We start from the raw sequence: 12,715 nt of genomic DNA, 5'->3' as shown, positions 1-12,715 counted from the left end.
GTTTATGAAGTGCCTACTGCACACTCCAGTTTGGGTAAAAGATTGATTTCCTCTCTGTGTGCACATCCCAACATCACTTTACAAGCCGGTGAGAAGAGGCTTGGGAAGTCCCATAGATGTCTTTCCTGCCTCAGTTTCCTGGTCTGTCAGGTGCTCAGGTGAATTATGGTGGCCAGGGTGAGCAGAGGGGAGAGGTGCCCTGGAAAGTAGGAGGAAGCCGTGGCACTCGGAGCCTTCAGACCTCAAGGTTTCCAAGAGAGGGGTTCCAGAACAAAGATAGCCACGGACCACTTGCCAATCTCTCATCCTCATGAAAGGAAGTTGGCTGTGAGACCAGGGGGGAGCCTGAGGGGGGAGACAGAGGCTATATTTGACATGGCCCCGATGGCCAAGCCCGGAGGAGAAAGGCTGCCATCTGACCACACTGCAGCCAAGTCCTTGTAGGGCCAAACCATTATGGTTTGGGTTGATCCCCTTCTCGCTGCCACTGCTCTGGTTGATGCACAAAGGTTTGGGCGTTGCCAAGTCAGCTGTGGTCTTGGTTTGGAAGAGGCATCCAGAGTGTGAATGGAAGTTGTGCTTCGGGATTTCCCTTAGCTCCCAGCTCTCACAACCAAGCCAAGTTCTTCTTCTGCCATTTTGCGACCTGTTCTTGGCTGGGTGGACAAGATAAGTAATTTATTATCATCATCATAATTTATTATATTTATTAAGGATCAATTCAGCAGCCTCTACCTTGTAATTATATTGACTTACAGCTGTATAGCACTTTGCAGGTAATGCAGATGCTTGACACATAAATCCAACCCCAACACGAAGCATAAATCTAAAACAGAAGGTTGACTTGGACAGTTCTCCTCTGATGCTAAGAGTCGAATGCCAGCTGTACCCCCAACTGTCTGTATAACTGAAGCAACCTTCCCTTGTGTGTTCTCACACTTGGAAAAGGGGGTTTCCCCCAATGCAGAAAACAAAACCAAAATCAAAATGTCTTAGAATATTAAGTGATACAATAATTTAGAAATAGCCTCTGTGTGTGTGAGTGTGTGTGTTGGCACCCGTGCACACACACGAGCCCATATATGCACACCTTTTTGCACAGTGATGAATGACTGTTAGTGCCCAGAACAAAGAAAACTAAATTTATAAATACATGCCATTATGGCCAGTAGCTGGATTGACTCAGATCTTCTCTGGGGATCCTTCCTTGTCCACCCTCTGGCCATGAAATCAGAGTATGTAGTATGCAAAGGATAAAGTAAATCGGGATTTCCTGGGGCTTGTGTTGGCATACCAAGCTCCTTTCAGATGTCTTTGCCAAGACAGGTCCACGCCAGAGGATTCCTTGGCCTGAGGAATAACTGTGCTACCTTGCTCTCGGAGCTGCTGATGCACATTGTTTTGACATGCGCCATACCTTCCGTCTTTCGCTGCCTTGGGGCTGGAGGAGAGGGTGTGCTTTGAACAATGTAAAATTCCTCTTCCAACAGCTGTGCAAAAGCAAACTCACAGCTCTCAACTTCCAGCTCAGGGCATTGAGTTTGGTTTTCGGATACAGGCTCCTTGTCCCTTCTGGAATCCGTCTTGCTCATTTTCCGGCCTCCGAGAAGAGACTAGTTTCAGAAATTCCTTACTGAGAGAGGCAAGGAAACCTTTTAAGTTGCTCTATTCTGTTTTGTTTCATCCTAGGATAGGCCTTCCCTGTTGACTGTGTGCCTTGTTTCCACTGGGAAGCCAGCATCCCCTCAAAGTTCAGGACCTTGTCCTCTCCCAGATCTTGGGCCAAGTGTTCTCCATGTCAGACAATTTCTGAACTCTGAGTTAATAAGGAAGTTTTAGGAGCACGTGGGTAGCTCAGTGGTTGAGCATCTGCGTTTGGCTGAGGTCATGATCCCGGGGTCCTGGGATCGAGTCCCACATCAGGCTCTCTGCAGGGAGCCTGCTTCTCCCTCTGCCTGTGTCTCTGCCTCTCTCCTTGTGACTCTCATGAACAAATAAATAAAATATTTTTAAAAAAATAAGTTTTAACAGGAGGAACAGGAGAGCAATCCACCTCCTTGCCTCTGCTCTCACTTGTTATTTTGACTGTGTAGGTGAGCGTCTGCCAGGGACCAGGGCTCTCAAACAAGATGTCACAAAGCAAAGTACAGAGAAGAGGCTCTTCCTTCTTCCTGTCACTGTTCACTTCCAGTTTGGGGGAACACAGAGCAAGCCAGTCGGCATCTTTTGGTGACAGCCATCCACTTGGCTCTGCAATCCTGGCTCTACTTCTTGCCCTCTCTGAAGCTCCGTTTGAGTATTTTTGTGCTTCATGAAACAGGGAACGTAAGAGTTGCCACCACTCCAGAGGGTGCTCAGAATGAATGGAATGGGATTTAGGAAAGAACAGAGGGCTATAGGGGAAGAAGACGAGGCCATGGAAGCCCACATAGCCCTAGTCATGTGAGTTCATTTCTCATTTATGCCTTGTAGCCATTCCAAGTCGCTCCTTCCCTTCATCCCTTTACAACCATTTCCCTCCCTTGTTGGTTTTGGAATCATCTCGCCCCCAGTGAGTTAACCTATGTGTTTCTAGTTTGAATCTCATCGTGCTATTTCCAGGCTGCCAACCCCCACGGGTGCTGGGGAATAATTGGTCTGTCCTCACCGGTGTTTGTAGCACCTTCCTTTTGAGCATCATCTGTGCGTTTTAATTAATCTGCCACTTTTTCCTCTATCCTGCTTCCGGATCATTAATAAAGAGATTAACCAAAACCAGACCAATCCCCCGTGGAGGCTCCACCAGGATCTCTCTCTCTCTCCCTGCAACCAGCCTTGTCATGGGTCAGAACATCTTCATATGGCCCGACTAATTTTCAGGCCTCAGGACCTGGTTTCAGAACAAAGCCAATTTGAATTAATTCTGCAATCAAGATATGGGTAGCAAGCTTAGCCAGCCTTCTATATGGCCTTAGTTTAATATTTCCACCACATTCCTTTCCTTTTTGTCATTCTACTTTAAATCTATCGCCTTACCACCTCTCCCCCTTTCCAGTCCCTGAACAAGATATTAGGGTTATCTGGCAGGATGTAGTCTTTTGAGCCCTTAGCATTAGTCAGAGACCATGTCATGGCTGCAGAAATTCTCCAAAGAATTAGGCCCTTCTGGATACAGCTGGACAGTGTCCTTGTTAACCTAGCCAGAGAAAGGCATTTGCCTCCAGAGGATGTGGCTGTACCGGAAACAATGAAATCTCTAGAATTTGCATATTAAAAACTTGGCAAATTAAAAAGTGCTTCCACTTTGATCTCATGCCTCTTCCCTGAGAACAGCCAGAGCACAGCCTCTGTGCCTTATTTGTAAGTCACCCCGATTTCCAGCACTGGCACCAGAGCCAGGGCTTGAGATGGGGCATCTGGTGCTCCGTCCACCATGACACATGGCCTATGTGGGGATGGATGACCCGTGGAGAGGCTGACCTGGAAGGACATCAGGCCTAAGGGGGACAGGAGTTTGTTTCCTTGCATGGCAAACACTTGCAGAGAGAATATGGGGAGGAGGAAACAGGAGTGGTGGCCTCAAACACCGAGAACTGCTGCCCAGAGCTGAGGATTCCTGCAGAGATGCTCGACCCGCTGGGTGGAACCTGTCCTGGTTCCAGCCTTTAAACCTAAACTTCCTCTGGAAATAAACTCTCTGGAATATTCAAGAGCAGGGACAGACTGACCACATAGCCTAATCCTTAAGGACATCAGTTGCAAAGTGGGACTGTGATCAAATCCTGGCTCTGCTGCTTGCTTCTAGCTGGTTATTAACCATCTTGTGCCTCAGTCTCCCCATCTGAAATGGGGAATGTTAGTACATACCTCAGAGGAGCTGTTAACTGAGATTAAAGGTTTGATGAACGACAGTCCCTGGCACTTAGCATTTCTGTTCCTGATGCTCCCATTCCAGCTGGGCTAAGTATTCACTCCACACATGTGCAGCAAGTAAAGTCTCTAGGTCCAAGGTCAGGAGGAGGCGCGCCTGCTGGGAAGCCAGTCCTGGAAAGGTAGATCGGAACTCAGAGGAGAGCGCCCCCAGGTGTTTGTGTGCCAAACGACAGACACGGGGTGTGGGGAGGGATGGGGACGACACTCAGGTCCTGTCACACCCCACTCTCCAACCAGTTTTCATTTCCATTTCAGCTGCTTTACCCCAAACCCCTCTGTGTGTGTGTGTGTGTGTGTGTGTGTGTGTGTGTGTGTGTGTGTTGTAAACTGAGCCAGAAAGGAGAAATCAGAAATTGCTCTCTTTTGAGTATTTTGAGGGATGGTGAAACCTTGTAGGAATGTGGCTCCGGGGAACGAGAAAACACCATATGTGGGAAAGCATTTCTAAGTGAGCAAAATAGCATCTGCTAGTTGGTCAGGATCTTGGAAAACTCAGTGCAGGGGAAATGGGCACTGGGGAGAGTGTAGGAAGGGGGTTTTACTGAGGTCTTTAACAGGTCTTTTTCCAATTATAGCCAAGAAGAGCCTGGGGACCATGGCCTACTTCAGAGCCAGGGCTTGTATTTTCTTTGGGAAAAGAAGGCAGAGTTGAGTGGCTTCCAGACCAGGCTTGGCAGAAGCCCATACAGGATCTTGGGCCAGGGAGCAGTGTCTTGGGCAGGTCTTGATCCTGGTGGGCACTCATTCACTAAGTAGACATGGAGACCCTGCAGCCCCGTGTGAGGCAGCAGTCGTGGGTGGATGAAGAGGACATGGCCCCTCATGCAAGAGAAGACATGTGGCCAATGATAACACAATAGCAGGCTTAGATGGGGTCTTTATTAATAGTGACCAACAGAGGGGACACCTGGTGGCTCAGTGGTTGAGCGTCTGCCTTTGGCTCAGGGTGTGATTCTGGGGTCCTGGGATCGAGTCCCACATCGGGTTCCCTGCAGGGATCCTGCTTCTCCCTCTGCCTATGTCTCTGCCTCTCTCTCTGTGTCTCTCATGAATAAATAAATAACACCTTTTTTTAAAAAAAATAGTGACCAAAAAAGAAGAAGCATAGAGGTCCTACTAAATCGAAAAATTCACTGATGTGCCTTGCCTGGGTCAATCTGGCACCGCCATCCTTTCTTCACTCCCGACTCCAGGGAGCTAGTCTTCTGGGAAAGCCTACTCCAGAAGATGGGGTGGAAACTACAGACTCTGGTGACTAGAAGGAGCCAGAGATCAGATTTGGGATCTTTTTGCCCTCAGCTTATCCAGAAACACCACTTCACAGCCTCTCATGCGTGTTTGCTTTTGTGATTTTCCTGTGCTCTGTGCTTTCAATTTGCAACAATCTTTACTTCTGCCACAACCAGTGTGGCTGGTCTGAGATCCAAGCACTTGCTAGCAGTGGCATTTGGGAGAAAGCTCTGTGCTGATGCAGATTGCTGTGGGCTGTATGTGGAAAGGAATTCCTGACTTCAGCTGCTTGGTAGCTCGTATGTATGCAGGGAGGCATGCAGCCGCTCTGTTGCCACAGGGAACTCAAATTCATGTCCAGCTGACATTCCCAGGGTGCCACTGCAGGCCAGAGACTGTGCTAAGTGCTTTTGTATAGATTTCATGATTAAACCCTCACAATAATGTTACTTAGGCACAAGCCACATGATTTTTCTTGAACTTTAGAACCGTGTCATCTGTCACTCTCTGCCATTACTGAGGAGTCTAATCTTAGACGAAGCCCTCCATCCCCACACCAGGCCTCAGTTTCCTTACTTGTAAAAATGACAGATTTGAGACGTCTGGGTGGCTCAGTGGTTGAGCATCTGCCTTTGGCTCAGGTGGTGACCCCAGGGTCCTGAAATGGAGTCCTGCATCGGGCTCCCTGCGTGAAGCCTGCTTCTCCCTCTGCCTGTGTCTCTGCCTCTTTCTCTGTGTCTCTCGTGAAAAAAATAAAATCTTAAAAAACAAAAACAAAATGAGGGGTTTCCACAGGGCCCTTTCCAGCTTCAAACATCTGTGTTTTGGAAGTTCTAATAGCAACATTCTTGGACTTACTCTCCATGAAAAAGCTACAAGCAGATTATCAAGGTGGCAGCCACAGGCACTCCGGCTGGGTTTTAATACAGCCTTACAAGTGGGTTAGCAACACTTACCAGTCTGCAGTTGATTTATTCCCACAACTTATCTCAAGTATCGTGGTAAGGTTTTGGAATCAATGGTAAGGAATTGTGGTGCTCCAGGAAGGGGTAGGACCAATGCTAAGAGGCATTTAGAAACTCTTATATTACTATTTTTTTCCTGTGTGTCTCTCCCACCCCCACCCCCACCCCCACCGATGATGGCCTGATTTCTTCCGGCTGAGTTTCTGTGCTTGGGATCCGAGAGGGGTCAGAGTTGCCTGAAAGAGACCTGTGTTCTAATGCACCCAACGCCTGGGGCTCCCCGAGGCAGTGCACCACCAGGTGGGCTGGTAGGAGCAGTCAGCCCAGGTACAGCAGCTAAGTATTGTCTGGGCAGAAGCTAAAAATAATAAAATCAGTTACAAGTTATTCTGCTTTTCTTTTCTTTGTTTTTTTTTTTTTTAATTTTATTTGTTTATTCATGAGACAGACAGACAGACAGGGAGGCAGAGACACAGGCAGAGGGAGAAGCAGGCTCCATGCAGGGAGCCCGATGTAGGACTCGATCCTGGGTCTCCAGGATCAGGCCCTGGGCTAAAGGCGGTGCTAAATTGCTGAGCCACCGGGGCTGCCCCATATTCTGCTTTTCATGATCAGCATGCTTTGGCAGTTCTGAGCCATATCAGTGATACAGTGTTCCTTCCTGACAATTCTGACTTCTCCCACTGCCTCATTGGAACCCACAGTCCTTGGTCACCACTGCCCAGAGGAAGAAAGCAGGTGGGCATGAGGGCCTTTTCATTCTGCACATCTCCAGGCTGAAGTCACAGCTCCTGTCCCAGGCTCTGAACCTGACCCCCTCCACGCAGCACTCTGTGGGCTTTGCCCATCTCTCCCGACCTAAAATGGATGGCCACTCTCCCCTTCAAACAGTTTCACCAAAATGGAACGTTGTCGCCCTGCTGCCAAGGCTGGCTTCCTAGGTATGCATGCCCATCGTCCAAGCTCCTGCACTCAAGAAGGGGACTCTACATTCAGTTTAATGCTGTGGTTGCCATTTTGAAGTTCTTAAGAATTTTACCTTTAAATAGGTGTTCTGTAAGTGAGATCTGATGGGACACAGGGCATGCATGCAGGGGCTTGAGAGTCTTGGCTCAAAGGCAGTCACATCTCCTGCCACCACCCTGCAGGGTCTAAATTACCTTTGCGCTAGGCCCTGCAATGAGGTGGCTCTTCTGCCGTCAGCCACCCTCCTTTCCGTCCCTGACTCACTGCATCCAGACTTGCACCTTGTATTCACCATGGTGTCGATATGGGGTGGGAGGGCGGGAGGCCCACAGGCGGGCAGGGGCTCCTTGGAGGGCCTTGGAGGAGAGGGAATCTAGTGAGTAAAGTACCTAGAACCCTGAGGCCTGTCAGACCTGCCACGGCAGCGAATCGGAAACATGCTGCAGAAATGCAGAGGAAGTGGCAGTTGCGGCTTCTCAGAGGCCTTACTGCTTTTGGAGGCCCTCGTAGAAAAGTTCGCTTTCCAACCAGGCACCGAAGAATGGGTATAATTTCAACAGGAGAGGGGAGGAAAGCCTGCCAGCAGAAAGGAACAGCACGTGTACACGGCTCCTAGGCTCCTAAAGCTTGTTCGGGCAGCTTTGAAAGAGCAAATGGGCTGGGGCTGGGGCGTGCGAGCCCAGGTGTGATCTGACAGAAAAGGCCGCTAGAGGACCCCTCTTCCCTGTGCATTTCTCCTCCTCTTTCCACTGCAGATAGGGTTTCCTCACCTATGCAGTGAAGGAGCTGGATTCAGTGCTCTCTTCATATGGCTCTTCTACCCTTAAAGCCCTTTGGTTCTGTGTTCAGGCACCAGCCACGCAGACGCTTCTTTTTGCATCCCCAGCCCCACTGGCACCATCCATCCTTCTTCCTGTCGATACACCCTTATCATTACCTGGCCAATCTGTATGTACATCAACCCTCATCCTCTCTGGGACCTCCCCTCGCTGACCATACTTGATCTATTTCCTCATGAGCAGGTATCCTGCGTAATCTTAGCTTGCAGTGGCTGGGCTTTGGGAAGACTGAATAAACTTTTTTGATAGACTTTTAGTCCCAGATTGTTTTATTGCAGCTGTATTCTGTTTGGAGCGGGGAGAAAGGGCATGCGATTCTAGTTGCATGCATGCCATACGTTTTGTGTTCCAGCTTCATTTTGTTGGGTCTGTAACATTGAAGGAAATGTCAATTATATGCAGAATGGGAGGGAGAGTAGTTATCCTGTGGGAACCACTTTCCTAGGATAATAGGATTCTTAGAACAGTCTCTAGGGGTGGGCAGCAAAGCTAGCATCCTTCTCTCGGCTTTGACCCTGAGGAGTCAGTAGTCCACAAAGAGTGGTTCCCATGGAAGGAAGATGATCCCCTTATCAAAGAGGTGGGCCAAGAGCCAGGGGGAGGAAGTAGGAGCAGAATGCCTGCAGCCTTGTTGGCCTTTGGGGACAAGCGAGCAGTGCTTCAGACAAGATGGGGAAGAGTCTGCGTCTGGAAGTCTCAGGAGCCAGTTAGTGTGGGCAAGCTCAGACATGGGTACTTGGTAAGCAGGGCTGCTCTCTGATTCTTGCGTCCCTCTTGTTTATTTCCGTTCTATTTTCCCCCTGGATTTAGTGAAGTCTCTCTGCAAGTACCAAAGGTGAATGGAGGGAAGGTTTTTTATTTTCCATGCTGAGAGCTTTAAAGAGGAAACTGTGAACCCCTGGGAGGCAGTGAGGTGGTGGCAATGGTAACTAAGGTATGGATACCTCACGGGGGTGGTGTGGATCACAGGACGAGGTGGAGATCGCTCCGGCTGCCAGCCCTCCCCACCTGAAGAGCCTCCTTCCAGCGCCAGCTTTCGGAAAAGCTCTGGTGAGGGACAGACCAGCCAGAAAGGTATCTTGAGATAAGCCCTATAATTCCATAAGGACCCAATGGAAACCTTGTGTCGCGGTTCTGCTCTGGCAACCAAAGGAGAGGGCGGATAGGTTAAATAAAGTACCATTTAAACAGGGAGAAAGCAAACTGAAAATGCAACCACCAGAAGAAACATTGTGTTCTAGAAACTTAGCATGTAAAGGCCAAACAAGAAAAAAAATGCATCCACAAGGAGTCTTGCCTTTCGGGGCAAGTCCAGCGCATTAACTTGAGCTGGTTGCCTCTGTGCCTCTATCTTCTGCAAGGGAGTGTCTGGGAAGCAGTTGGGCACCCTGGTGAGGCATGTCCATTGGAGAGCTCGGCCAGGCCCTCTCAGAGTGGGGAGCAGCCCATGAGCTCATTACAAGGGCCAGAGAACAGCTCCACCAGAGGTGGCCTGGCCGGGGAAGATGCTGTGATGCTGCAGCACGCAGGCAGCAGATGGGACCCCGGCCTCAGGGTATTCCTTTGAGAGATCCAGAAGCTGCATTAGGTGTGGGGGAGGGAGGTAGAGCTCCGTTCCTTGACACAATTGCAAGTCTGCTCCTGTTGCCAGAAGAATGTAAATATACCTTTACAATTTTCAGGTTCAACTTCTTCATAATTTGCCAAGGTGGAGTGGACTGTGGTCTTCTCAGGCTCAAGTGGTATTTAAACAAGTGGCAGGACTTCATGCACACACAACAGAAGCCTGAAGATAAGTGCAGACATCAAATGCAGATGCCATGGGGGATGTCTGTCTAGGAACGAGAGCAGAGGTGGAAGTCCTAAGTGTGAACCTCCTCCTCCCTCTGTCCTAAAGGCTCCTGGGGCCCCGGGTCCTGGGGACAGCCCTAACTCCTCTATAATGTAGACCTCATGACTCATGGTTTTGGTTTATTTAATTTAAAAAAAAACAAATTTGGGGCACCTGGGTGGCTCAGTGGTTGAGCATCTATCTGCCTTTGGCTCAGGTCGTGATCCCAGGGTCCTGGGATCGAGTCCTGCATCAGGCTCCCAGCAGGGAGCTTGATTCCCTCTGCCTATGTCTCTGCCTCTCTCTGTGGATCTCTCATGAGTAAATACAATCTTAAAAACATAATAATAATGTAATAAAAATAAGTTTTAAAAAAATTTAAGAGGATTCCTATGGAGGCAGTGTTTCCCAAGGAAAGAAACCGACGGCCCTGGTCTCCGGACATCAGAGAGGAGCCTGAGTTCTCTTGCCTGCTCTCACGGGGCTGCTCAGCCCACAGTGACGTGGATTCAGCTGCCACTGCCCGCTCCTAACACCTGTGTTTCTTTTTCAGATCTTACAGGTGAACAAGGTGATGTCCATCTTGTTTTATGTGATATTTCTCGCGTATCTCCGTGGCATCCAAGGTAACAACATGGATCAAAGGAATTTGCCTGAAGACTCGCTAAATTCCCTGATTATTAAGCTGATCCAGGCCGATATTTTGAAAAACAAGCTCTCCAAGCAGATGGTGGACGTTAAGGAGAACTACCAGAGCACCCTGCCCAAAGCAGGGGCCCCCCGCAAGCCCGAGCGCGGGGAGCCGGCCAGGTCGGCGTTCCAGCCGGTGATGGCAATGGACACCGAAGTGCTGCGGCAGCAGAGACGCTACAGCTCGCCCCGGGTCCTGCTGAGTGACAGCACCCCCCTGGAGCCCCCTCCCTTGTATCTCATGGAGGATTACGTGGGCAACCCTGTGGCGGCCAACAGAACGTCTCGGAGGAAGAGGTACGCGGAGCATAAGAGTCACCGGGGGGAGTACTCCGTGTGCGACAGCGAGAGCCTGTGGGTGACCGACAAGTCATCGGCCATCGACATCCGCGGACACCAGGTCACGGTGCTGGGAGAGATCAAAACCGGCAACTCTCCCGTCAAACAATATTTTTATGAGACAAGATGTAAAGAAGCCAGGCCTGTCAAAAACGGTTGCAGGGGGATTGACGATAAACACTGGAACTCTCAGTGCAAAACGTCCCAAACCTACGTCCGAGCACTGACGTCAGAAAACAATAAACTGGTGGGCTGGCGGTGGATACGGATAGACACCTCCTGTGTGTGTGCCTTGTCAAGAAAAATCGGAAGAACATAGATTGGCATCTCTCCCCATATATAAATTATTACTTTAAATTATATGATATGCATGTAGCATATAAATGTTTATATTGTTTTTATATATTATAAGTTGACCTTTATTTATTAAACTTCAGCAACCCTACAGTATATAAGCTTTTTTTCTCAATAAAAATCAGTGTGCTTGCCTTCCCTCAGGCCTCTCCCATCTGTTAAACCTTATTTTGTGACCCGGCTCTCAGGAGCAGCTCTGTAAAATCTGTGTACACCAGTATTCTGCATTCAGTATTGTCAAGGCCATGACTGTCGTTTTAGTAAACTTGTTGAAATCAGATGCTGTCAGAGTTGTGTGTAGACACAGTGATGCATGCTTCATGTTTAATGAGCTAATTAAATGCACCGTTACCGCAGTCGTTGCAACGATACCCGGGAGCCGTGAGCTCCATGCTTAATTCTGGCCAGCAAGTCCACTGCCGAGGACTTGCCCTCGTTTCTCTGCTGTCACTTTCGCCAACCAGAACTACGATTGTCCTCAATGTTATGGTCCCGGAACAGTAACAACAAACCTGGCAATTTTAGTTTGGAAGGTTTTTTTCAGCACATTGGTTGTTTTGGGGTTTGAGGTTAAGGGTTGGAATTTTTTTTTTTTTTTTGGCTCTGATTTTTGTTTTTGCTTTCTGTAAGTGGTTTTCTTCCTTTTAGGCATATAGGAAAAAATGTTTTAACTGTTTGTAACAGAATAATTGTATGGTTACCCAGAAGCCAGCTGAAATGAATCATGAATAATCTACACACAGAAGAGAACTTCCTCATTTGAGATCCTTGGGGCTCATGGCCCCCCCAAAAGGGGGGGGCTGCCTGAGAATTGGAAAATGCTTGCACTTCAGTCAGACCTGGGTACACATCGCAGGTCCTCCCTTCCTTGTGACTGGGGGCAAGGCTTTGCAGGCTCTCAGAGCCTGGGTTTCCTAGGGTCAGAAGGCCCCATGGGGATTCTTGCTAACTCACGGGGCTATCATTAGGATGCTAAATAAATCAGCTAAATAATCACTGCAGACTTGCTAGCATAGGGCAGCCATTGGAGGTCACTCCTTCTTCCTTCCCTCTGTCTCCTTTTTTAGCTAGCACATTTCTCTGTATCACTTTTGGTGGGTTTATCATTCTGACAGGTAAAAGCTCAAAAGCTCAGATGGAAGGAAGGTGTTACAGAGTCGCAGAGGGATCCCTGTGATGATGGCTACACCCATCCGAAGAGGCAGGCCTGAGGAAGACACAGTGGCTCCCCCAAGCACTCCCCCCCCACCCCCCCCCACCCCCCCCACCCCCAACGCTGGAAAGCAGACCTTCCCCCTGGCGCTAGAGCGACTCTCCCCTCCCATCTTGTCGGAGGCATAGTTACTCACTGTCCTTCTCTGGAGCCCTGTCCTGCGCCTTCCCTGCATAGCCCTCTCCTCAAAGCATGTGCTCTGTCTAGAGCAGCCCACGCCCCAAGATCTCTCTAACACATGCCTAATAAAAAATGCGTTCTTTATGGGGCTTGAACCAGCCTCAGCAAATTGAAACAGCCTCAGCAAATTGCAGTGGCGTTGGTTAAGCACATCATCATACTGCATTTGATTCTGGACGCCTCAAATACGAAGGCA

The 12,715-nt window shown here is 49.1% G+C and overlaps 1 protein-coding gene across 2 annotated transcripts in view; it reads left to right on the top strand.

Moving 5' to 3' along the window:
• NTF3 (neurotrophin 3) overlaps nucleotides 1-11,404 on the top strand; it is a 71,659-nt gene extending 60,255 nt beyond the window's left edge. The window contains exons 1-2 of one of the 2 annotated variants that reach the window (XM_049102616.1): nucleotides 9,600-9,765; nucleotides 10,297-11,404. In XM_049102616.1, the coding sequence (XP_048958573.1) occupies nucleotides 9,733-9,765; nucleotides 10,297-11,091 (828 nt within the window). In that variant the 5' untranslated portion in view covers nucleotides 9,600-9,732 and the 3' untranslated portion in view covers nucleotides 11,092-11,404. Of the gene's footprint in view, nucleotides 1-9,599; nucleotides 9,766-10,296 lie in introns of those variants that run through there. The other variant, XM_025461918.3, reaches the window with a different exon arrangement.
• The last annotated feature ends 1,311 nt before the right edge of the window (nucleotides 11,405-12,715 follow it).

The sequence above is a fragment of the Canis lupus genome, chromosome 27 (assembly GCF_003254725.2).
Source record: "Canis lupus dingo isolate Sandy chromosome 27, ASM325472v2, whole genome shotgun sequence".
NCBI lineage: Eukaryota > Metazoa > Chordata > Mammalia > Carnivora > Canidae > Canis > Canis lupus.
This window is presented reverse-complemented; position numbering and strand designations above follow the sequence as displayed.